Below are 27,732 nucleotides of genomic sequence, written 5' to 3'. Positions count from 1 at the left end.
GAACAAAAAATATAAACGCAACAATTTTACTGAGTTACAGTTCATAAGGAAATCAGTCAATTGAAATAAATGTATTAGGCCCTAGTCTATGGATTTCACATAACTGCTTAGGGACACAGCCATGGGTGAGCTTGGGAGGGCATAGGCCCACCCACTTGGGAACCAGGTCCAGCCAATCGGAATTAGTTTTTATTTTCCCCCACAAAAGTGCTTTATTGTAGACAGCAATACTCCTCAGTCGATCCCACACGTGAAGAAGCCGGATGTGGAGGACCTGGGCCGACGTGGTAACACGTGGTCTGTGGTTGTGAGGCCGGTTGGACGTACTGCCAAATTCTCTAAAATGGAGGCAGCATATGGTACTGAAATTAACATTAAATTCTCTGGCAACAGCTCTGGTGTATATCCCCGCAGTCAGCATGCCAATTGCAAGCTCCCTCAATTTGAGACATCTGTGGTTGTGACAAAACATTGTGTTGTGACAAAACTGCACATTTTATTGGCCTTTTGTCCCCAGAACAAGTTGCACTTGTGTAATGATAATGCTGTTTAATCAGCTTCTTGATATGCACACCTGTCAGGTGGATGGATTATTTTAGTAAATGAGAAATGCTCACTAACAGGAATGTAGACCAATTTCTGCACAAAATTTGAGATACACACTAAAAGTTTATATGGAAAATCTGGGATCTTTTATTTCAGCCCATGAAACATGGGACCAACACTTTACATGTTACGTTTATATTTTTGTTCAGTGTAATTAAGAAACCACATGGCCAGGGGCTGATGAGTCTGTTTGTCTGAGCCTTGATACACCAGTATCTTCTACTCAGTCACCGCCTGGCATGTATGTCCTGGATGGCTGGGAGCTCACCCACAATGATGAGGTGGAACTGTCCGTACCACCCTCTGTAGGGCCTTCCGGTCGAGGGCGTTGTAGTTGCTATATCAGACGGTGATACAACCAGTCAGGATGTTCTCGGTGGTGTAGCTGTAAAAGTTCCTAAGGATCTGATGGGCCATGCCAAATCATTTCAGCCTCCAGAGGCAGAAGAGGCACTGCTGTGCCTTCTTTACGACTATGCTGTTGTAGGAGGACAATGATATGTCTTCAGTGATGTAGACACAGAGGAACTTGAAGCTCTTGACCCTCTTCACTGCAGCCCCGTTGGTGGGGCCCCTCTTTCCTCAATTCCAAGATCAGCTCATTGGTCTTGCTGACATTTAGGGAGAGGCTGTTGTGCTGACCTCTTCCCTGTAGGGTTTCCCAAATGCGGTCCTCGGTACCCCAAGGGGTGCAAGTTTCGTTTTTTGCCCTAGCACTGCATAGCTGATTAGTTGATTATTTTAATAATTAAGTTTTGATCATTTCAATCAGCTGTGTAGTGTTAGGGAAAAAAACAGAATGTATACCCCTTGGAGTCTCGAGGACCGAGTTTGGGAAGCGCTGCTGTAGGCTGTCTCATCGTCATTGGTGATCAGGCAGACCACCGTTGTGTCGTTAGCAAACATGATGATGGAGTTGGAGGCGAGCTATGAGTATAGGAGGGGGCTAAGCACACACAGTTTGGGGGGCCCCTGTGTTGAGGGTCAGCTTGTTGACTGTGTTGTTGCCTACCCTCACAGCCTGATGTCGGATCTGTCAGGAAGTCCAGGATCCAGTTGCATAGGGAGGTGTTCAGTCCCAGGGTCCTGAGCTTGGTGACGAGCTATAACATGCTTACCTGTTACTTTTAGTGATTGATTAAGTTTTGAGATTCTGAGCATCAATTATTCAAAAGGCCTTTAAAAATACAATGTTTATGGTTGTGGCGTTTTTTAAGTGTTCCTCAATGATTTCCACTTGAAATGATATCGTAGTTAGCCAGGACAGTGCATTTATTACAAAGGGAAATGTATTTCTGGTACTTTACAACTGCACTTTCAGATGAACTATTTGTGTACCTTTTTTAGGTATATTATTGCTGATTTATTTTGCCGCCATTTTTCTGCAGCAAACCTATCTGAAAAAATATGAACCAGACAAGTCCCAATACGTCTTGTACTGTTTGTTTTTGAGTAAATCATTTTCTTTCATAGCCTTTTATAATGGCATTGCATCATATGCCTTTTGTATTCCAGCAATCATTATTTTACAGAGTATGACTTTTTATTTTGCTCTCTATCTTTTGTAGAAGATGAGGCAGCTTCTTCTCTGTGACATTTTTAAAATGTAATTTCAATAACACACATCACAGTTGCATTACTCACATTTGTTCTAATGCTTAACAGTTGGAAATGTATATATTTGTAACATAAATAACAGTAATGTCTAGGTGTACTCATTTATGTCTGGTGTGTGACAAGATAGTTACTGAATTTGGCATTGGAGTGCTAAGGGCCTATTATAGAAAGACAACCAGTTGCATGAATAATTTTTGGGAAAAATACCAACAGTCTTAGGCTGGTCCTGAGAGATTTTGCAGCAACACATTATGTGAATTGTCTTATTCGATGTAGATGCCACCAAACATGCACACAAATCAATGACTATTTTAAAAAATCAATGACTATTTAGCCTGTAAGATTGAATATAATGTATGTTACATTGTCGGAGATGCTAGACCAGGCATAGATCCACACATGTATAGTACCTCCACCACTACTTTGTCATATTTAGCTTTCATACTTGTCATAATGACTAAACAATAACCCAAAAAAAGAGTCTGAAACATGTTAGCATTGTTTTGTTGAATGTCTAAAAGGGAATTGTCAAGCAGTTTACTAATAAATAAAAACATATTGAAGGAATTTGTGTGTGAGTGGGATACTGTCTGCTGGGCTGGGCCGTGAATACCTCTGGTCCAGGGTGTTGGTGCACATTCCTCTTCTAAGTTAAGAGGTACAGGTACAACCTGGACCAGAGGTACCTTGGAGGCTGTGTGCTTATGTGAGTCAGGGAGATAAAGTGGTGTTATGTAATTGGTCCTCTTGTGCCAGTGGCAGTTAGCCTTCTGGTTATTTATATATATATATATATATGTGTGTGTGTGTGTATATATTTAATACATGACTCTTCAGGCATGTGTATCACTGGGATAGGATTCCATGCTGCACTTTGAATAGTGCTGAGGATGCTGAACAACCTCTCAACACGCCAACACTGGGGTCAATCATGTTAGTTATTTCAAGTAAACCTGTGTGTCACATGCATGTTCATAAAGGGACATTGTGAAGGGTGATAGGTGAATAGGTGCACCATAGGGCAGAGTATTGGGACTGGCACTTTTCCTACTTTTGCAGATATGGTTTACAGAAACAAATGTATATCCTTTTATTGGGTAAATACTTTATCAAAGTGATTTTATTGTTGTCAATTTGCACTTGCCTGAAACTGTACAGGATTAACAGGAATGCCATTATAGGTCGTTAGAAATGCATGATGTATGGCATTAATTATAAGAGGCCATAACACTGTGATAACATGATACATAAGAAGGTCCTGAGAAAGATTGATGACCATGAGACACCTGTCCCTCCCTCCCTCCCAGGTTTAGGTGTCCCAACTCCCAAGCTTTGCCCGGACTCCGTCTCGCATCACCTCTTCACTCCTCGTTGAGTGGCTATGCAGGGGCTGTGACGTTGCACAAAGCCTCTCTCTCACTCCTTTCTTGCTGCATCACAACCGCCGCTAGTAGCTCCCTGGCTATTTGCACTGACCGGGGGACAGGATAATCGCATAGCTAATTAGCATAATAATAACTCTAAAGATAACACTAGCTAACATCACCACAACAGGAGTAATATACGGAAACGATTTACATTGAGCTATCCCCTTGGAACCGCTGGGTCATGGCCAGACAAGATCAGGTCCTGCTCTTGGAGCCACAGCACGAACTGAAATTCCGAGGTAAGATACTACTGAGGAGGGGAGGGCCCAACTCTGAAGGGAGGGGGGGGAGCCATTTTTGTGAGTGGGGTAGTTAGTAACAGGCCCATTTAATAAGGAGGGGGCACACCATATGCCCATTAATTTGTAAAATAATAGTGAGCTAGGGAGGAGAATAATTTCAAACGACTGGTTGGCATATGTTCTGGCAGCGTGAACATTAACCTGTGCTTGCTAGCTAGCTAGCTATTCCTGCAGCTCCCTGACAAGTCTTTACTGCTAATAATGTCGAGTTGACCTTCTAGTAAGGTAACTAGTTAGCTGGTAGCTAGCCTAGTAACGTCAGTTAGTGCATTATGTTGCAGGTGCGTTGTGCAATATCGTTCCAGTAATTTAGTGCTGTGCTAGCTGTGTTTCAAGCACAATGTCAAAATACAATTACTGGTTGAATCGCAGCTATTATCGTTCATGCCCGACGACAATCATGTCAGTGTAATTTATGAGTTAACAATGAATAGCAGCTGATTGTCCCAACATGCATGTTGAAAGCATCATGATAGGTAGCTAACGTTAACTAATTTGTCTAGTTTGCTAGTTACTGTAATTAGCTTGCGGTTAGTCTAACCGCTAGCAAGATGGAACTGGGCATGAAATACTAGCTAACGTTAGCTATATTGCTATCTGGCGGTTCTTCTCATCAATTGGCAAGTGTTGTTCATGACCAGGTGTGGAAAGCAGCAATGTGGGTCAGGATACCATATGGACACTTTGTACTGGGCATCCTAAGAATTACAATGTGTCCAGTTAGTTAAATATTAATTTATTGACTCCACTCAATAGGCTACGTTCCCTGAAGCATTATCACAATGTGACTCTAGACCATTTTTGAGATACAAAATAACAAATAGCCTTTCATCTGTGTTTGTTGAATTATATATATAGGGTCTTTCCACAGTAATTTGAGATTCCCTATTGCCTTGTCAAGCCGATATAATCCATTGCTTAAAGGTGCAATATGCAGACATTGCTCTGCCATTTCCTGGTTGCTAAAATTCTAGTACCTCGCCGAATTTCAGCTTGTGACAAAACAAGCAACATATAGTGTAGAGAATCATTGTACCATATAAACCGCTGTGAAATATATTTTCAATCACCAAAAATATTGTATTTTCAGCTGTTCTAAAGCTGGTTTACAAAAATGAAAGTAAGCGATGCAAAAACTAAACTTAAGAAAGGGTAACATAAATAGAGCACAAAGAACAGATCTTCTTAGACTTGCTTTCAATGAGAATGGCAGATCTTTAACTCACATTTCTATGTGAATTTGGTTGGGTCCCAGAAAAAGTTAAAGCAGCTTTAAACTGCACTGCTTGTTGTGAAGGTAGCCATTTTGTTTGTCTTGGCTCATTGCAAACAAACTGAGCCCACTAATTGATAACTAGGAGAAATAGGTTTACCTCAAGGAAATCCCAAGCCACACAGACCAGTACAGGGGTTCCCAAACTGGGGTTAATGGGCCCCTGGAGATCTGCATGGGGCTTTCAGGGTATTCAGCAAAGTGACAGAAATAACTAAAATGTCAAGACTTCTGTTAGGTAAAATCACAATCAGGTATTCTCTCATATAAGCCTGATATTGTTATTTTTGTTATTTACGGGGCCTCAACATGAACAAGTTGGGGAACCCAGTGTTAGCATGCCTACAAAGTCATTGTCAATATAGAGCAGGAATGGGCAACTGGTGCCCCTTTTTGTAGGTCCGTGGATCAATTTCCCCCAAAATGTATATTATTTGTATTTTTCAAGGGGAGATATTCTACTAGAATAGGTGCAATTCTGAAATTTGGTTCTGCATCAGCACTTTTTCTCTCATTATGTTATCTCGTTATGAGATGAGTAATGCAACTTATGTAAACATTTATTCAAGTGGCATTGTTAAAGTGACTAGTGATCCATTTATTAAAGTGGCCAGTGATTTCAAGTCTGTATGTAGGCAGCAGCCTCTCTGTGTTAGTGATGGCTGTTAAACAGTCTGATGGCCTTGAGATAGAAGCTGTTTTTCAGTCTCTTGGTACCAGCTTTGATGCATGCATCTGTACTGACCTCACCTTCTGGATGGTAGCAGGGTGAACAGGCAGTGTCTCGGGTGGTGGTTGTCCTTGAAGATCTTTTTGGCTTTCCTGTGACATCGGGTGCTGTAGGTGTCCTGGAGGGCAGGTAGTTTGCCCCCGGTGATGCGTTGTGCAGGAGGGTCTTGCGGTTGTGGGCGGTGCAGTTGCATCAACAAAGCAGAGTGGGTGGACACCCTACACTATGTTACCATGAAATTATGGCCATGTTTCGAGAACATTGCAACACATCTGAGCTAAACTATTGAAGCAGTTTTGAATGTCTATTAGTAGTGATATTGTACTTATAGCCAAGTGGGGAGTAGTCGGAGGTTTGTAAACCAGTCATTTGCCATTGTTTGGTAACACCTAAATTACTAATTAAAGTCTTTGACTGGACAGATAATCAAATCACCTAACCTCTTAGACTAAAATTGCCCATTGAAAAGCAGGCCTGTGTTGACAACAAATCCAGCTGTGTTCCTTTCGGGTTATTTTATTAATCTCCTTATTCTTTATTAGTATCAATTTGGAACCGCACACTCAAGGTACACAGTCTTGCTCTTTCTCAATAACAAACCTTTCAGACGACACAACAGCATTAAATATTTTCTTCACAACTCTCTTTTTGTGGCTGTATTTTTTTTCTGCCAGTTGGAAAGCTGTTGTAGATAAGGTATAGGCTACAGTAGTTAGCTGCATGAGTCGTTTCATTGAACGATGTTTCACCAGTGGTGAGGGTTTAAAATTCGCCTCTTGTCTTGGCTCAGTGTGTGAAGGGAAGTGTCAGTTGCTGTGGACATTTGCGGGGCTGAAACCTTATCTTAGTCTATGTGCTAATTCACACTACGAGGCAGCTCACTTCCACATTTCCATCCACAATGCACCTTTGTTTCCCTCAAACACAAGGGTTTCCTCTATACCAGCTAGTAGGGCTGGGAATTGCCAGGGACCTCACAATACGATATTATCACAATACTTAAGTGCCAATATGATATGTATTGCGATTCTCACGATTCTATATGTATTGCAATTCAATACTGCGATTTGATATTCCAAACATACAGTGGGGCAAAAAAGTATTTAGTCAGCCACCAATTGTGCAAGTTCTCCCACTTAAAAAGATGAGAGAGGCCTGTAATTTTCATCATAGGTACACTTCAACTATGACAGACAAAATGAGGAAAAAAATCCAGAAAATCACATTGTAGGATTTTTAATGAATTTATTTGCAAATTATAGTGGAAAATAAGTAAACAAGCCCCTAAAAAGTGCTTAAGACTTCAGCCACCCAAGTCATAGAGGGTGCACCAAGTGTGGAACTAACAGGGCTCTGAACAGCTTCTACCCCCAAGCCATAAGACTGCTAAATTGTTAGTCCGGGTAGCTGTTTGGTTAACTTTTTAACCACCTACATTGACAATTTCTGTGCTAACTTTTTTAACTCGTCACAAACGTTGCTGCTACTGTTTATCACCTGTCCTGTTGCCTAGTTACTTCATTCCTAGTTGCATGTACAGTGCCTTTAGAAAGTATTCATAACATTTTGTTGTGTTGGAGCCTGAATTCAAAATGTAGGGTGTTAACCCATACAATTATTTAATTCAATGTTAATAAATTAAATAAAAAGTCCAAACCCTATGTCTTTACCATAAATGGTTCACAATACTATTCACTCAGATAATTTAGCATGATTAAAGTGAATAGAATTTTGTTATGGCCACAGTAAAGTGGTTGCTGCTCAATAGAACTATCACTGCTCCACGGGCAGAATGGCACTAGCTTTGAATGTCAACTGACAAGCTAGCTAGTGGCTGCAGGGGTTTTTTCTAAATTAATACATCTGCAGAATACAAAAACAAAATTGGGTCTATATATTTATTAATTTACAAAGCTAACAGACTGAGTTTCAATGTATATCTTCCCCGAAGACAATCTGTTCCCTTTATAATGCCATGGAAACACCCCCTCAACGTTGATTGATTGGGGTTAGAGGAATAGAAAGCCACAGATTTGCTGATTAAAAATCACGAGGCCATCAAGTTGATTTTGATTCGTCCAAACTGTGGAAACAGATCCAAGTGTTACCACCTCCCAACGGCGAAAAATGGAAGATACAACCAAGAGTTGGGCGGTTTAAACTAGCAATGGTCACAACAAACTAACATTCTTATTTAATCAACGCTGTTAAGTACAAGCATATTAAGGTTATACTATTGTAGAGAATCTAGTGATTTGTTGACTCTGATTTATAATGGCATAGGGCAAATAAGTACATTTATACACTACTGACAACTGATCATTTAGTAGCATCCTCTTGAATTGACCCTTTTTTCACTACATTCTAGAGCAGTGAGGGAATGCCCTTCAAAATAGCCCCCCCCCCCCTCATTTTTTTTCTCAGCCATCTACACACAATACCCCATAATCACATTTTTGCACATTTATTGAAAAATGAACTACAGAAGTATTTACACCTGAGTCAATAATTTGTAGAAGCACCTTTTGGAGGCGATTACAGCTTTGAGTCACCTTGGGTATGTCTGTATCAGCTTTGCACATCTGGATTTGGGCTTTTTTTCCCCATTCTTGCTTGCACAATGTTTCAAGCTCTGTTAAGTTCGATGGGAGTGGCAGTGAATAGCAATCTTCAAGTCTTTCCACAGATTGCCAATGGGATTTAAGTCCGGGCTTTGGCTTGGCCTCGTACCCATGCACATCGATTCAGTACTGGTACCCAGGGTATATACCAAAGTCATTGTTACTCATTGTGTATTTATTATTACTTTTAATAATACATGTTATTACTTTTCTATTATTTCTCTATTTTCTCTCTCTGCATTATTGGTAAGGTAAGTGAGCATTTCACTCTTAGTCTACACCTGTTGTTTATGAAGCATGAGACTAATAATATTTCATTTGATCAAATTTGATTTTATACTGATATAATACACCATTAAAATCTTACCTTAACATTAGAATTAGGCATACTCCACAATACTGACAATTGATCAGCTCCTAGAGAAATATTACCACCTATGGCGGCAAATATTTAGCTGGCTTATTATGCTTACCCAATAGTAATGCACTAAATGACAGATTGGGCACGTCATTGTGCACATGTTGTTACACATCATGAAATACAGTGCATTCGGAAAGTATTCAGACCCCTTGATTTTTCCACATTTTGTTACATTACAGCCTTATTCTAAAATGGATTAAATTACTTTTTTTGCCTCAATCAACACACAATACCCCATAATGACAAAGCGAAAACAGATTTTTATACATTTTTGCAAATGTATTAAAAAATAAAAATGAATTGAGCTCAGGTGCATCCTGTTCTCGTTGACCATCCCTGAGATGTTTCTACAACTTGATTGAAGTCCACTTGTGGTAAATTCAATTGATTGGACATGATTTGGAAAGGCACACACCTGACTATATAAGGTCCCACAGGTGACAGTGCATGTCAGATCAAAAACCAAGCCATGAGGTCAAAGGAATTGTCCGTAGAGCTCCAAGACAGGATTGTGTTAAGGCACAGATCTGAGGAAGTGTACCAAAACATTTCTGCAGCATTGAAGGTCCCCAAGAACACAGTGGCCTCCATCATTCTTAAATGAAAGAAGTTTGGAACCACCAAGACTGTTCCGAGAGCTGGCCGCCCCGCCAAACTGAACAATCGGCGAAGGGCCTTGGTCAGAGAGGTGACCAAGAACCCGATGGTCATTCTGACAGAGCTCCAGAGTTCCTCTGTTTACAAAAAACTGTTTTTGCTTTATCATTATGGGGTATTGTGTGTAGATTGATGAGGGGAAAAAAACAACATTTTAATACATTTTAGAATAAGGCTGTAATGTAACAATGTGGAAAAGGTCAAGGGGTCTGAATATGCAAACATTGCAGTATTGGCAAAATAGATTTCAATTGATTAAACATTAAATTGATTTCATTATGATTGAAATATATGGGCCCATGTAGCCTATATCTTTTAATGCAGTCATCTCAGTTTTATTTTATTAAAGCATATGTTTATCCTTCACGTATTTGTAACAATTGCAAAGACTTTGGCAACTTTGTATTTGTAGTCAACCTTCATTCTGAAGAAGTCACAGAGACGATAAGATCTTAAAGTGATGCGGAAGGGCAAACAAGCATCTAACAACGCACTTAGCTGTTCTGTGATTGGTCTGAGGCAGTTGGTAAATAACGAACGCTTTCAAGTGCAACTTCAGTAACAATGGTTTTTGGGAAACCGCTTGGAGATTTAACGATGCTTCTAATGATGAACTTAAGCTTAAAGATGCTTTTGGGAAACCAGGCCATGGTTGGTTGCAGGGACTTGAGGCTAGTAGTGTTCCTTCCATTCCCCTGGTGCCTCATGTCTTCTTGTTCTTCAAGGACAGCCATTAGCCTACCTTGACTAGACAATTAGAGATTATTAGAAGCAAATTGAAGGTAATTGGAGCCCTCAGTGATTCAAGGTATTCCACACAGTTTTGACCAAATGAAATAAACCTGTAAAAATATAGGCCTTACGGCCCTCCCGAGTGGCGCTTAGGTCTAAGCACGCAGTGCTTGAGGCGTCACTACAGACCCGGGTTCGATCCCAGGCTGTGTCACAGCCGGCCGTGACCGGGAGATTCATGAGGTGGCACACAATTGGCCCAGCGTCGTCCGGGTTAGGGGAGGGTTTGGCTGGCCAGGATGTCCCATCGTGCTCAAGCAACTCCTTGTGGTGGGTCTGGGCGTCTGCAAGCTGATTCCGGTCGCCAGCTAGACAGTATTTCCTCATTGGTGCAGCTGGCTTCCAGGTTATGCGAGCATTGTGTCAAGAAGCAGTGCGGCTAGGCGGGGTCCTGTTTCAGAGCACGCTCTCAACCTTCGCCTCACCCGAATCCGTACGGGAGTTGCAGCGATGGGACAAGACTGTAATTTTGGGAATCACGAAATTGGGGAGAAAAAGGGTTGAAAGTAAAAAATATATATAAATTTAAAAAAATTATACAAATATATTTGCACCACACCTGGTTGGTTGACCCTCACAGCCAGCTACGTCCTTCCCAATTCTCCTCCCCAGTAGTTTCCTATTTCCTCCAAACCCTGCTTTCCTTTAGATATGTCTACTAGGCCCAGGCTGTTGTATACGTTTAGGCTTCTTTTCTTATTGATAGGCCTAATAGGTTAAAAATACCAAATTATTGTCCCTGTGGCACTGAAGTCATTTATTTCCAGTTCCTCTAGAACAGGGTTTCTTAAACTTGGTCCTTGGGACCCCAAGTGGTGCACGTTTAGTTTTTTGCACTACTACTACACAGCAGATTCAAACAATAAACGAATCATCAAGCTTTGATCATTTGAATCAGCTGTGTAGTGTTTGGGCAAAAAACAAGAGGTTCACCCCTTGGGGTCACTGAGGACCGAGTTTGGGAAACGCTGCTCTAAGAAGGTCTATGCCTTCTCCTCTTAGATGTTTTGTGAGCTGAACCTAGTAGGCTAAACTATACGTTTAATCTAGGCTGTCAGTTTAAAGGCCACTTTTTCTATAGTTCTGTAGAATGAGAGCCATTAGTGACAGTAATACTGGTAGCCAATCCTTTCTTGGAAGTGAAAGAAAACCTGCCCTCATATTAAGCCCACTGGTGTTTTCAAATAAAACATGTTTAACAAAGACTTGATTCACTACAACCGAGCAATTAATGGAACTGCACCTGGATATAGGGCCCAACGATATATGCTTTCATCTCATCTTCTAAATGGCATGATATTATTATATTTCTAAATTAGCCATGGCCTTAATTGCATCAGCTGCTCTACTTATTCAAAATGAGTAATAACAGCTAGTTTTCAGTTTTCCCCTGACCTCCCAAATTGCTATTTGCTGAGAAGCTATTTGTTTCTTTGTTTGACCATTTTAATTAAAAACAATTGTTACCCAGAAATGATTTGATATTGAGATGGACCTTTTAATAAAACCATTTTTTTATTTTTTACATTTTTGTACCTTTATTTACCTGTGGTAAATTAAATTGACTGTACATGATTTGGAAAGGGACATTTATTTATTTTATCTTTATTCAACTAGGCAAGTCAGTTAAGAACAAAATTCTTATTTTCAATGACGGCCTAGGAACAGTGGGTTAAACTGCCTCTTCAGGGGCAGAACGACAGATGTCAGCTCGGGGGTTTGAACTTGCAACCTTCCGGTTACTAGTCCAACGCTCTAACCACTAGGCTACCCTGCCGCCCCAAGTTTTGCTTTTATAAAAAAAAAAAATATGGAACTCGCAAAAAAAAAAAAACGGTCATCTTCATATGTGTTGTAGCGTAGTCTGTTGTTACATCATTTGAGGTGTTTGTGTTGTGCCCACCATCGATTGAGACACAGCATACTCTTGAATACAGGGTGGGTGTCATGTAAGTATGTGAGTAAAATATTTTTTTTAACTTCCAAACGGTACCACAAAGATGGTTGGAGGTCTTACACATCAGAGAATATTGATTTAAGTGGGATTATCCATTGTTATAAATTAGACTGTTAATACTCCATAAGAACCCTATTGAAATAATAAATATAGATCATGGAATAGATATTCCCATTCAATTTGACATTCGACCGTGGATGGACCGACGGCCATGTTTCCGGTAGTAATTGTAAGTTAAAGTTTCAATTAAATGTATATGTCAATGGTGTACCAGCTAAATTGCAGTGGTCTGAAAGGTTAGGCCCATTCTATGAATTATATATGATTGAAATGACAGCCACCCTGTATTCAGGAGAATGCTGTGTCTCAACCGATGGCTGGCACAACACAAACACCTAAGATGATATGAAAGAGTCTAAGCTACAGTACAACATTTGTGAAAATGAGAAAAATCTGAGTTTACGCGTTTTTAGATCATTAACATTAAAGGTTAAAAAATGACGTTTTTTATTATTCTTTTTTTTTTCAAGAAATCACAGAATAGTTTGACAACCCTGTTTGTAAGCTATAAAATGATATCAAATTCAACCGTTTGTCTCTTTCAGTGATGACGACATGGTGGGGTAGGCAAAATGGGTCAACTTTGAGAACCTCCTGAGTGTTTTGGCATTCATGTCCAAAAACTCCCTTTCTAACCACTTCTACCACGGGAAAAACACGTATGGAAGGTTTCATTCAAATCAAAAAAGGGTGCAGTCAAAGGGATTTAAATCAGATGGAACGACCCCAGACTGAGGTTAGTAGAGGCAACTGTATTATGGTTCAGGCTATAACCAAGTCTGGGGTTCTATTTTGGTGTTGGCATCTGACCTAATGTGTCAACGTCCATACACCTCAGACGCATGTGGATGAAGCCTTGCTCCAGATGATAATTTGACGGTATCAATTAGGCCTACTGCCCTTTCAGTGAATAGGCCTACACGTCTGTATGTGGGTCATTAACTAATACAGTTCATAGATGTCCCCACTCAAAAGCATAGCTCAAAAGTAGGCCTCCTAAACCTTGGATTAGTATTCAGACTTGTTGTCCTTAGGATGTGTTCCTCTATGTTACGTAATGTGCATCGCCTTAAGCCTGATTTTTGTATTGTAACATCCCTCTCTTTCTTCAAACCATTTCCTCATTCTGAAATGGCGATCCGGCACATGACAGACCTCCCTCCGCACATGCCTTTTGATGTGCTGATTCAGTAACATTCATTTGATTAGCTCACCATGTTTTCTCTACGGTTTGCACAGCTTTCACATGCATTAGTCTGTCTGCTTGTGGCAATTTTGTACACTTCTGTCAGCGTTACCGACCATCAATCCCAGTGTTATGGAATGTGATAGCCTTGTGATTGGAACCCCAGGTGATATAGAATGTGATAGCCTTGTGATTGGAACCCCAGGGGGTATGGAATGTGATAGCCTGGTGATTGGAACCACAGGGGGTATGGAATGTGATAGCCTTGTGATTGGAACCACAGGGGGTATTGAATGTGATAACCTTGTGATTGGAACCCCAGGTGATATAGAATGTTATAGTCTGGTGATTGGAACCACAGGGGGTATGGAATGTGATAGCCTGGTGATTAGAACCCCAGGTGTCTGTAACCTGCCTGGCGGTCTTCAGCATAGGTTTTAAAAGTAGACTAACTGATTTGTCGCTAAGCCCGTCTCTCATTGTCTCAAAGCAAGTAGTTGTGAATCATGACCCCTTTGGGCATATCCAGATTTGTATTGTGTTGTTGTTGTTAATCAGGAAGTTGCCCAACTGTGTACAATGATGTCATTATTGAATCTACCTTTTTAAAGGGCCAATCGGCAATTGAAACAATAACAAAGTTCATCCCTTCCTCTGGTAAACAGCTTATATTTTGGGTTCTGATGACAGTGTATCTATGCTCATGAGGCATTAATTAATATGTTATTTTCTTCAAGAATCAATGGGTACATCATTAATTTAAGTCCAAACATTTATGTAGCAACTGCAGATTGTCCCTTTTAGGCCCACCTCTGTAAAGCCTGTTGTCTTTGAAGTCGCCTATTGTCGGTCTAAATCCCAGTATATATTTAGGTTTGATTCAAAAAAACAAATAATAATAAAAAGATGGAGTCTCCAGCTTCTCAAACCCTTTTCCTTTTTGGGACCTTGTTCTCCCTCTACAGGTCCCTTCTCGGATGTGGTCAACACCACCCTAAAGCTCGCCAACCCTACAGACAGGAATGTGTGCTTCAAAGTCAAGACGACGGCCCCGCGCCGTTACTGCGTCCGGCCGAACAGCGGCGTCCTCGACGCCGGCACCTCAATCAACGTCTCAGGTAGGCCTAAGGATCATATTGTGTATCTCGTCGCAAAATTCCAGAAACTTTCCCAATGTTCCCAGGTTTTTCCTTGTTGGAGGAATTGAGTGTGGATTGCAGTCTCTCCTTCTCCATAGACTGTTTTCAATGTAAGGAAACAAATATGCATCTTAGAGACTGCTGCTCCATGAGCACTGGTCACTTTAATAATGTTTACAGTGTATTTGGAAACTATTCATTCCCCTTTTTCCACATTTTGTTACGTTACAGCCTTATTCTAAAATGTATTAAATAAAACCTCAATCTACACACCATTGCCCATAATGACAAAGTGAAAACAGGTTTTGCAAATGTATTAAAAAAATGTAACTGATACCTTATTTATATAATTATTCAGACCCTTTACTATAAGACTTGAAATGTAGCTGTTTCCATTTATCATCCTTGAGATGTTTCTACAATTTCATTGGTCTCCACCTGTGGTAAATTCAATTGATTGGACATTATTTGAAAAGGCACACACTTGTGTCCCACAGTTGAAAGTGCATGTCAGAGCAAAAACCATGAGGTCGAAGGAATTGTCCGTAGAGCTCCAAGACAGGATTCTGTCGATGCACAGATCTGGGGAAGGGTAACAAAACATTTCTACAACATTGAAGGTCCCCAAGAACACAGTGGCCTTCATCATTTTTAAATGGAAGAAGTTTGGATCCACCAAGACTCTTCCTAAAGCTGCCCGCCCAGTAAAACTGAGCAATTGGGGAAGAAGGGCCTTGACCAAGAACCCGATGGTCACTCTGACAGCTCCAGCGTTCCTCTGTGGAGAGAACCTTCCAGGAGGACAACCACCTCTGCAGCACTCCATCAATCGGGCCTTAATGGTAGAGTGGCCAGACGGAAGCCACTGCTCAGTAAAACGCACATGACAGCCCGCTGCCAAAAGGCACCTAAAGGACTGACCATTAGTCAATTTTAGAATAAGGCTGTAATATAACAAAATGTGGAAAAAGTCCAGGGGTCTGAATACTTTCCGAATGAACTGTTCATACCGTTTTACACACTTCATATGTATATACTATACAGTCATGGCCAAATGTTTTGAGAATGACACAAATATTAATTTTCAAAGTCTGCTGCCTCAGTTTGTATGATTGCAATTTGCATATACTCCAGAATGTTATGAAGAGTGATCAGATTAATTGCAATTCATTGCAAAGTCCCCTCTTTGCCATGCAAATGGCAAAATGAGTCCCCAAAAAACATTTCCATTGCATTTCAGCCCTGCCACAAAAGGACCAGCTGACATCATGTCAGTGATTCTCTCGTTAACACAGGTGTGAGTGTTGACGAGGACAAGGCTGGAGATCACTCTGTCATGCTGATTGAGTTCGAATAACAGACTGGAAGCTTCAAAAGCAGGATGGTGCTTGGAATCATTGTTCTTCCTTTGTCAATCATGGTTACCTGCAAGGAAACACGTGCCGTCATCATTGCTTTGCACAAAAAGGGCTTCACAGGCAAGGATATTGCTGCCAGTAAGATTGCACCTAAATCAACCATTCATCGGATCATCAAGAACTTCAAAGAGAGCGGTTCAATTGTTGTGAAGAAGGCTTCAGGGTGCCCAAGAAAGTCCAGCAAGCGCCAGGACCATCTCCTAAAGTTGATTCAGCTGCGGGATCGGGGCGCCACCAGTACAGAGCTTGCTCAGGAATGGCAGCAGGCAGGTGTGAGTGCATCTGCACGCACAGTGAGGCGAAGATTTTTGGAGGATGGCCTGGTGTCAAGAAAGGCAGCAAAGAAGCCGCTTCTCTCCAGGAAAAACATCAGGGACAGACAGATATTCTGCAAAAGGTACAGGAATTGGACTGCTGAGGACTGGAGTTAAGTAATTTTCTCTGATGAATCCCCTTTCTGATTGTTTGGGACATCTGGAAAAAACCTTGTCCGGAGAAGACAGGGTGATGCCTACCATCAGTCCTGTGTCATGCCAACAGTAAATCATCCTGAGACCATTCATGTGTGGGGTTGCTTCTCAACCAAGGGAGTGGGCTCACTCACCTTTTCCAGCATGATGGAGCACCTTGCCATAAGATAAAAAATGATAACTAAGTGGCTCGGGGAACAAAACATCAATATTTTGGGTCCATGGCCAGGAAACTCCCCAGACCTTAATCCCATTGAGAACTTGTGGTCAATCCTCAAGAGGCGGGTGGACAAACAAAAACCCACAAATTCTGACAAACTCCAAGCATTGGTCCTGAGGTCCTGAAAAAGAAGGGTTAACACTGCAAATATTGCCTCTTTGCATCAACTTCATGCAATTGTCAATAAAATCCTTTGACACTTATGAAATGCTTGTAATTGTACTTCAGTATTCCATAGTAACATCTGACAAAAGTATCTAAAGACACTGAGGCAGCAGACTTTGTGAAAATTAATATTTGTGTCATTCTCAAAACCTTTGGCCACGACTGTATTCTAGTCCCGCATAATCCTATATAACTACTGCTGTACAAACCTTTTCTAGTCATATACTGTCTATACTCACCATCATATACACTGAACAAAAATATAAACGCAACCTGTAAAGTGTTTGTCCCATTTTCATGAGCTGAAATAAATTATCCCAGAAATGTTCCATACACACAAAAAGCCTATTTCTCTCAGATGTTGTGCACAAATTTGATTACATCCTGGTTAGTGAGCAGTTCTCCTTTGCCAAGATAATCCATCCACCTGACAGGTGTGGCATATCAATAAGCTGATTAAACAGCATAATCATTACAGAGGTGCACCTTGTGCTGGGGACAATAAATGGCCACTAAAATATACGGTATTGTCACACAACACAATACCACAGATGTCTCAAGTTTTGAGGAAGTGTGCAATTGGCATACTGACTGCAATAATGTCCACCAGATCTGTTGCCAGATAATTTAATATTAATTTCTCTACCAAAAGCCACCTCCAATGTCATTTTAGAGAATTTGGCAGTACGTCCAACCGGCCTCACAACCGCAGACCACATCTGGGCGAGCGGTTTGCTGATGTCAATGTTGTAAACATGGTGGGGTTATGGTATGTGCAGGCATAAGCTACAGATAACGAGCACAATTGCATTTTATCTATGGCAATTTGAATGCACAAAGATTTCTTGCTGAGATCCTGAGGCCCAATGTCGTTACATTCATTATATTTTTGTTCAGTATGCAGTACACGTCAAAAGTTTGGAAACACCTACTCATTCAAGAGTTTATATTTATTGATACTATTTTCTACATTGTAGTCTAATAGTGAAGACATCAAAACTATGAAATAACACATATGGAACCATGTAGTAACCAAAAAAGTTTTAAACAAATCAAAATTGATTTAAGATTCTTCAAAGTAGCCACCCTTGCGCTGATGACATCTTTGAACACTCTTGGCATTCTCTCAACCAGCTTCACCTGGAAGGCTTTTCCAACAGTCTTGACAGAGTAATTCCCACATATGCTGAGCACTTGTTGGCTGCTTTTCCTTCACTTTGCGGTCCAACTCATCCCAAACCATCTCAATTGGGTTGAGGTCGGGTGATTGTGGAGATCAGGTCATCTGATGTAGCACTTCTTCCTTCTTTGTCAAATAGCCATTACACAGCCTGGAGATTGTTGTCTGGAGATTGTTGAAAAACAAATGAAAGTCCCACTTAGCGCAAACCAGATGGGATGGCGTATCGCTGCAGAATGCTGTGGTAGCCATGCTGGTTATGTGTGCCTTGAATTCTAAATAAATCACAGACAGTTTCACTAGCAAGGCACCATCACACCTCCTCCATGCTTCACGGTGGGAACTACACATGCAGAGATCATCCGTTCAACTACTCTGCGTCTCACAAAGACACAGCGGTTGGAACCAAAAATCAAAAAATTTGGACTCATCAGACCAAAGGACAGATTTCCACCGGTCTAATGTACATTGCTTGGGCCAAGAAACACGAGCAATATCTTTTTTTTATTTTAATTTATTTCACTTTTATTTAACCAGGTAGGTCAGTTGAGAACAAGTTCTCATTTACAACTGCACCTGGCCAAGATGAAGCAAAGCAGTGGGACACAAACAACACAGTTACACATGGGATAAACAAACATACAGTCAATAACACAATAGCAAAATCTATATACAGTGTGTGCAAATGTAGTAAGATCAGGGAGGTAAGGCAATAAATAGGCCATAGTGGCAAAATATTTACAGTTTAGCAATTAAACACTGGTCTGATAGATGTGCAGAAGATTAATGTGCAAGTAGAGACACTGGGGTGCAAAGGAGCAAAGAAATAAATAACAATATGGGGATGAGATAGTTGGGTGTGCTATTTACAGATGGGCTGTGTACAGGTGCAATGATTGGTAAGCTGCTCTGACAGCTGATGCTAAATTTAGTGAGGGCGATATAAGACTCCAGCTTTAGTGGTTTTTGAAATTTGTTCCAGTCATCGGCAGCAGAGAACTGGAAGGAAAGGCAGCCAAAGGAGGAGTTGGCTCTGTGGATGACCTGTGACATATACCTGCTGGAGCGCGTGCTACGGGTGGGTGCTGCTATGGTGACCAGTGAGCTGAGATAAGGCGGAGCTTTACCTAGCAAAGATTTATAGATGACCTGGAGCCAGTGGGTTTGGCGACGAACATGAAGTGAGGGCCAGCCAACAAGAGCATACAGGTCGCAGTGGTGAGTAGGAAATGGGGCTTTGGTGACAAAACAGATGGCACTGGGAAAGACTACATCCAATTTGCTGAGTAGAGTGTTGGAGGCTATTTTGTAAATGACATCGTCGAAGTCAAGGATTGGTAGGATAGTCAGTTTTACGGGGGTATGTTTGACAGCATGAGTGAATGATGCTTTGTTGCGAAATAGGAAGCCGAGAATTAATTTTGGATTGGAGATGCTTAATGTGAGTCTGGAAGGAGAGTTTACAGTCTAGCCAGACACTTACGTATTTGTAGTTGCCCACATATTCTAAGTAAGAACCGTCCAGAGTAGTGATGCCAGTCATTTGTGAGATACCAAGGCTGTTGAGTCTGCTGATAAGAATGCGGTGATTGACAGAGTCGAAATCCTTGGCCAGGTTGATGAAGACGGCTGCACAGTATTGTCTTTTATCAACGGTAGTTATGATATTGTTTAGGACCTTGAGCGTGGCTGAGCTCGGAAACCAGATTGCATAGCGGAGAAGGTACGGTGGGATTCAAAATGGTCAGGGATCTGTTTGTTAACTTGGCTTTCGAAGACTTTAGAAAGGCAGGGTAGGATAGATATAGGTCTGTAGCAGTTTGCGTCTGGAGTGTCTCCCCCATTGATGAGAGGGATGACCGCGGCAGCTTTCCAATCTTTAGGGATCTCAGACGATACGAAAGAGAGTTTGAACAGGCTAGTAATAGGGGTTGCAACAATTGTGGCGGATAATTTTAGAAAGAGAGGGTCCAGATTGTCTAGCCCAGCTGATTTGTAGGGGTCCAGATTTTGCAGCTCTTTCAGAACATCAGCTATCTGGATTTGGGTGAAGGAGAAATGGGGGAAGCTTGGGCAAGTTGCTGTGGGGGGTGCAGAGCTGTTGACCGGGTAGGGGTAGCCAGGTAGAGAGCATGGCCATCCATAGAAAAATGCTTATTAAAATTCTCGATTATCGTAGATGTATCAGTGGTGACAGTGTTTCCTAGCCTCAGTGCAGTGGGCAGCTGGGAGGAGGTGCTCTTATTCTCCATGGACTTTAGTGTCCCAGAACCTTTTGGAGTTTGTGCTACAGGATGGTGTCCTTTAGCAAGGGATTGGTAAAATGGGGATACTTAGTAGTGGTTTCTTTGTGGCAATTCGATCATGAAGGCCTGATTCACACAGTCTCCTCTGAACACTTGATGTTGAGATGTGTCTGTTACTTGAACTCTTTAAAGCATTTTTTTGGGCTGCAATTTCTGAGGCTGGTAACTATAATGAACTGATCCTCTGCAGCAGAGGTAACTATGGGGGTCTTCCTTTCCTGTTGCGGTCCTCATGAGAGCCAGTTTCATCATAGCGCTTGATGGTTTTTGTGGCTGCACTTGAAGAAACCTTCAAAGTTCTTGACCATTTTTCAGACTGACTGACCTTCATGTCTTAAAGTAATGAAGGACTGTCGTTTCTCTTTCCTCATTTGAGCTGTTCTTGCCATAATATGGACTTGGTATTTTACCAAATAGGGCCATCTTCTGTATACCACCCCTACCTTTTCACAACACAACTGATTGTCTCAAACGCATTAAGAAGGAAAGCAATTCCGCAAATTCACTTTTAACAAGGCACACGTGTTAATTGAAATGCATACCAGGTGACTACCTCATGAGGCTGGTTGAGAGAATGCAAAGAGTGTGCAAAGCTGTCATCAAAGCAAAGGGTGGCTACTTTGAAGAATCTCAAATATAAATATATTTTGATTTGTTTAACAATTTGTTTGGTTACTACATGATTCAATATGTGTTATTTCATCGTTTTGATGTCTTCACTATTATTCTACAATGTAGAAAATATTGAGCATGTAACAGACCATTTACATTTTTGGGGCAAGTGACCACGACCTTTGGGAAAGTAAAACATTAACTGGACTTGCCTGATGGGCAGGTGCCTTTAAGAGCTTAATGGCAACCCCTGCAGTAATATACATTCTCTTCACCACATCAAGCCCACTAATAACAGGCAGTTAACCCACTGTTCCTAGGCCGTCATTGAAAATAAGAGTTTGTTCTTAACTGACTTGCCTAGTTAAGTAAAGGTAAAAAAATAAATAAACAGCTAGACAGTAGGAGAGCATGGAAAAACGACGGATTGAGAAATGCTTTTGGGCAGATTGTGACAGCGAGGCAATATAACCCATTTTCAGTGTGGCCCTCCGGACCACCTCGGTGAAGACCAAAATTGTGACAATCCTGCACCTCTTAGAATCAAATCATTGGAGCAATGATGTGTACAGGAGGTATTTATGTAAAGTAGTATTTTGTCAAATCAGTTGAGAAGTCCAGGCAGTTCCGCAGAATAGTATGCTTTCTGTTGGCTTGAGATGGGGTTCTCTCTCTGCCCCCCTTGGACCAACAGCTGTGTTCTCACCCCGGGACTGCTCTTTGAGGGAGACAGGACCTGGCTAGAGTCCACTAACATGGCTATTTGCTGCCACCAGCTCCATTTTCACTGGCTGGATTCAGTTTCAGGCCACACTTCGAGTCACCAAGGGAATCTGTAGTGGGCGACAAAGAACCCCGGGTTCAGACAGCCACAGCCCTTCTCCTCCAACAGAGGCTTTTCTCTCTAATTGTAAACAGATTAGCACAAAAGGCAATGTGGAAATTCACTTTGCCTAGACCGAAAGGGAACACTTTGCCAAAGTATATCTAAAATCCCTAATGTGTCATTTGCAGGCTCAGTTGGAGACACACACTGTGCTTTTAAAGCTTAGGTTAACCCTCACAAAACGTTATATGTTAAACGCACACCACAGAGATGCTCAACTTGATTGGTATTGTGCTGCTGTTTTATGATAAAATATTAGTGATTGGGGGATCGATACAGTTACATATTGTAACATGGTTTCAGCACTTTCTATTTCCAACTCATTTTCTGTTTTCTCATGTCTCTCTCTTGCCCCTCTGCAACAGACATATAGTGAGCAATATGTTTGTAACATCAAATCGCAATACAATCGCAGTATCGAATCGCAATACACATAGAATCGTGAGAATTGCAATACATATTGTATCGGCACCTAAGTATCGTGCTAATATCGTATCGTGAGGTCCCTGGCAATTCCCAGCCCTAGAAACTGTAGAGCTCTCGAAAGCACCGAGAGGGGCCTTGTGTCAACAAATTGAAGTAGTTTTAAGCCCTCAAGACATTTCAACATTCTATAGAAAAAGCTTAGGCAATTCCTTTCCTTATGGCTGGCCAATGTTTTGCCAACTTTTTCCTCAGGACACATTATTGGTCCACATTATTGGTCCACATTATTGTTGTGAGAGATCCAATCTCCCGATCAAGATGTAGATCAGTATCTAGAGTGATGAAGTTGCTTAATGAATCATCTCACTCCATTTGGATGGGACATTACTTGAAGGAAGAAATATCCACAACTCTAATGCTCACCAGCGGTTCATTGAGACGGTGTGTCTCAAGAAACCACTAAGGAACATTACAGAGTTTTGGATATTTCTTCTTGAACTGCATATGAATTATTGGTGATTTTCTGGATTTTTTTTTTCTCATTTTGTCTGTCATAGTTGAAGTGTACCTATGATGAAAATTACAGGCCTCTCTCATCTTTTTTAGTCGGAGAACTTGCACAATTGGTGGCTGACTAAATACTTTTTTGCCCCACTGTATATACTAATCTCTGCTGGAATGCTGGAAGTAGTCTATAGGTCTAACCATACAATCCTATCACTATAGCTTTCAGAGTGCTTGGGGCCCTTTTTCTCTGTCAATCACTATAGCTTTCAGAGTGCTTGGGGCCCTTTTTCTCTGTCAATCACTATAGCTTTCAGAGTGCTTGGGGCCCTTTTTTCTCTGTCTATCCCTATAGCTTTCAGAGTGCTTGGGGCCCTTTTTTCTCTGTCTATCCCTATAGCTTTCAGAGTGCTTGGGGCCCTTGTTCTCTCAGTCGTAGCTTGTGGTATTTAGCAGTAGTCATGGCCTCCCTCGGTCTTTCCTTTGTGAATGGATCCACTAGCAGACTTTGAGGTTGATATGGATAATAATTCCATAGTTTAGTCCCCAGGGAGCCAATCATTTAAGCACTCCCAACTCTCCCTCTTCTAATAGCTCTATTTAATCAACAACCAGTAAGGAAAAAGAGCAAATAATTTTCTGTTTTTACTACAATTAACTTCTCTGAATATTAGGAACGTTATCCCCCATATGAAGGTGTCCATAATATATCACAGGATAAAAAGGAGCTGTCAGGACTGGTTTAGTTATGTCATTCAAAGCGTGTGAGTTTTTAAAAATATTTTTTGACAAATTTGGGACTTATTTTAGGTTATTTAATGACCCTCCAAGAACGTACATGTTTTCCTTCCCTTTGGACCCAGGGTGGATTGCTGCGCAAATTGGGTCTGACTGCAACAGGATGTCAATCTGTTTCAGTCGTCTGTTTTTGGTTTGCAATATTGAACTTGCTTGATTGCCGTAATGGCATACAAGAACACTTGTGAAGTTTTTTGTACTCCGGAGAGAATTGGCATGTGCCATATACGAGAGCCGTCCTAGTTCGCCACATCTGAGAGCGCTAGCACTGGCTTTGAAATGAAGAGGTCATTTGTTTTGAATGAAAGTTAGCCATAGCTCCCCCGAAATCATTCCCACAGTCGGCATTGATGTTAAACGCGCAGCCCCTTTGAGTCCAAACGCGCTCCTCTTAAAACAGTAATGAATATGAGGAAAAAGATTACCCATCAATACCCATTTTATTCCCTGCCAGAGCAGTTGAGACGCCAACATAAGAAAGTGATCATTGTAAATCATTTGAACAGCTTGAAAATACCTTTTGGTCATTGGGATGACATCAAATAACTCTTGATTGGATGATGTGAAGAGACGATGGGTAAAATCATTTTCAGACACACCTGTTTTTTATTAGGGCAATTTGTAATGTTAAAGTGAAAAACATTGAAGCTGTTAGAAAAATTGCCATCAGTGGGGAGTTATGTAGATCCGTCAATGTTTTGCAGTCATGGTAACATGAATATATCGCATCCCCAAATGGCACCCTATTCCCTTTATAGTGCACTACTTTTGACCAGAGCCTTTATGCGCTATAACAGGAATAGGGTACCACATCGTTTATCGTTTGAATACTTGTTAATAAATCTCCTTCAAATCAGAGTACTTCAACTGAAACACAGAATTAGGAGAATGTGCTGACAAAAGCACGCATTTTATTAAAGTTGAAGGTAGTTTCGCGAGTGATTGCTAACTAGCGTTAGCGCAATGAATGGTAGTTTGTGTAAGTCTGATCCCATGGACTACCAGTCATTACGCTAACGCAAGTTAGCAACTTCAATCAAACTGCACGCATAGACATCCAACTGACAAAATCTCACACTATCCCTATAACGCTCGTTGACCTTGAACATGCACATTTTCAACAGTCATATTCTTTTCACAACTTTGCTATTGTCTGGTAAGGGATCATATACAGTGCCTTGCGAAAGTATTCGGCCCCCTTGAACTTTGCGACCTTTTGCCACATTTCAGGCTTCAAACATAAAGATATAAAACTGTATTTTTTTGTGAAGAATCAACAACAAGTGGGACACAATCATGAAGTGGAACGACATTCATTGGATATTTCAAACTTTTTTAACAAATCAAAAACTGAAAAATTGGGCTTGCAAAATTATTCAGCCCCTTTACTTTCAGTGCAGCAAACTCTCTCCATAAGTTCAGTGAGGATCTCTGAATGATCCAATGTTGACCTAAATGACTAATGATGATAAATACAATCCACCTGTGTGTAATCAAGTCTCCGTATAAATGCACCTGCACTGTGATAGTCTCAGAGGTCCGTTAAAAGCTCAGAGAACATCATGAAGAACAGGTAACACACCAGGCAGGTCCGAGATACTGTTGTGAAGAAGTTTAAAGCCGGATTTGGATACAAAAAGATTTCCCAAGCTTTAAACATCCCAAGGAGCACTGTGCAAGCGATAATATTGAAATGGAAGGAGTATCAGACCACTGCAAATCTACCAAGACCTGGCCGTCCCTCTAAACTTTCAGCTCATACAAGGAGAAGACTGATCAGAGATGCAGCCAAGAGGCCCATGATCACTCTGGATGAACTGCAGAGATCTACAGCTGAGGTGGGAGACTCTGTCCATAGGACAACAATCAGTCGTATATTGCACAAATCTGGCCTTTATGGAAGAGTGGCAAGAAGAAAGCCATTTCTTAAAGATATCCATAAAAAGTGTAGTTTAAAGTTTGACACAAGCCACCTGGGAGACACACCAAACATGTGGAAGAAGGTGCTCTGGTCAGATGAAACCAAAATTGAACTTTTTGGCAACAATGCAAAATGTTATGTTTGGCGTAAAAGCAACACAGCTGAACACACCATCCCCACTGTCAAACATGGTGGTGGCAGCATCATGGTTTGGGCCTGCTTTTCTTCAGCAGGGACAGGGAAGATGGTTAAAATTTATGGGAAGATGGATGGAGCCAAATACAGGACCATTCTGGAAGAAAACCTGATGGAGTCTGCAAAAGACCTGAGACTGGGACGGAGATTTGTCTTCCAACAAGACAATGATCCAAAACATAAAGCAAAATCTACAATGGAATGGTTCAAAAATAAACATATCTAGGTGTTAGAATGGCCAAGTCAAAGTCCAGACCTGAATCCAATCGAGAATCTGTGGAAAGAACTGAAAACTGCTGTTCACAAATGCTCTCCATCCAACCTCACTGAGCTCGAGCTGTTTTGCAAGGAGGAATGGGAAAAAAATTCAGTCTCTCGATGTGCAAAACTGATAGAGACATACCCCAAGCGACTTACAGCTGTAATCGCAGCAAAAGGTGGCGCTACAAAGTATTAACTTAAGGGGGCTGAATAATTTTGCACGCCCAATTTTTCAGTTTTTGATTTGTTAAAAAAGTTTGAAATATCCAATAAATGTCGTTCCACTTCATGATTGTGTCCCACTTGTTGTTGATTCTTCACAAAAAAATACAGTTTTATATCTTTATGTTTGAAGCCTGAAATGTGGCAAAAGGTCGCAAAGTTCAAGGGGGCCGAATACTTTCGCAAGGCACTGTATAAGCACCACTCCGCTATAGAGACTCTCTGCTGTCCCAAAAGCTCATAGACCTAGGGCAAACAATTGCAAAACATTTTGAAATGCAAAATGAAAATCAGGGTTTCTTAATGGATAGGTCCAAGCAGGCCCCTCCTCTTTCAGGTTTCTTCAGTTTTGTGCCTAAGGAACACAATTCTGTATGTATATTTATGTTTCTTTCTGCTGTGCCCTTCTCCCAGTGATGCTGCAGCCTTTCGACTACGACCCCAACGAGAAAAGCAAACACAAGTTCATGGTGCAGTCCATGCTGGCCCCCCCCGAAATGACAGACATGGAGGGAGTGGTGAGTGTGTCCTGTCACCGTCCTCTCTCTGTCTCTCTCTCTCTGTCTCTCTCTGTCTCTCTCTCTCACTCACTCACTCACACACACACACACACACACACACACACACACACACACACACACACACACACACGCAGACTAAAGAAGAAATTGCACCAATATGGAAATATGGGCCGTTAATTATAGCATAGATATTTTTACCTATTTTCTGCTGATATGACTAGTATATTGTACATACCTGACAATCATCTGCCAATACCAACATGACGAATATATTGTGCTTACCTGACAATCATCTGCCAATACCAACATGACAAATATATTGTGCTTACCTGACAATTATCTGACAATACCAACATGACGAATATATTGTACATTTCTAACAATTATCTGACAATACCAATATGACTGATATCCCCACGTCTCAAGTTGACCACCATCATTCCTGTTTCCAAGAACTCTTAAGGCTTCATGCCAAAATGACTACCACCCTGCAGCACTCACATCTGTAATCATGAAGTGCTTTGAAAGGCCGGTCATGGCACACATCAACTACATTATCCCAGACACGCTAGACCCACTCCAATTTGCATACCGCCCCATCAGAACCATAGACAATGCAATCTGAATTGCTCTCCACACTGCCCTCTCCCACCTGGACAAGAGGAATACCTGTGAGAATGCTGTTCCTCGACTACAGCTCAGCGTTCAGCACCATAGTGCCCTCCAAGCTTGTCACCAAGCTCAGGACCCTGGGACTGAATACGTCCCTCTGCAACTGTATCCTGGACTTCCTGACAGGCCGGTAGGCAACAACACATCCGTCACGCTGACCCTCAACA

At 41.3% G+C, this 27,732-nt stretch overlaps 1 protein-coding gene across 1 annotated transcript in view; it reads left to right on the top strand.

Annotated features, from left to right (window-relative positions):
* The first annotated feature begins 3,559 nt into the window (after nucleotides 1-3,559).
* LOC110528568 (vesicle-associated membrane protein-associated protein B) overlaps nucleotides 3,560-27,732 on the top strand; it is a 34,589-nt gene continuing 10,416 nt past the window's right edge. Inside the window, exons 1-3 of the mRNA XM_021610701.2 lie at nucleotides 3,560-3,889; nucleotides 14,615-14,767; nucleotides 26,787-26,890. Of these exons, the coding sequence (XP_021466376.1) occupies nucleotides 3,832-3,889; nucleotides 14,615-14,767; nucleotides 26,787-26,890 (315 nt within the window). The 5' untranslated portion in view covers nucleotides 3,560-3,831. The remainder of the gene's footprint in view (nucleotides 3,890-14,614; nucleotides 14,768-26,786; nucleotides 26,891-27,732) is intronic.

The sequence above is a fragment of the Oncorhynchus mykiss genome, chromosome 7 (genome assembly GCF_013265735.2).
Source record: "Oncorhynchus mykiss isolate Arlee chromosome 7, USDA_OmykA_1.1, whole genome shotgun sequence".
Lineage (NCBI taxonomy): Eukaryota > Metazoa > Chordata > Actinopteri > Salmoniformes > Salmonidae > Oncorhynchus > Oncorhynchus mykiss.
Note: the sequence above shows the minus strand (reverse complement) of the source record. Positions and strands in the feature narration are given on the sequence as shown.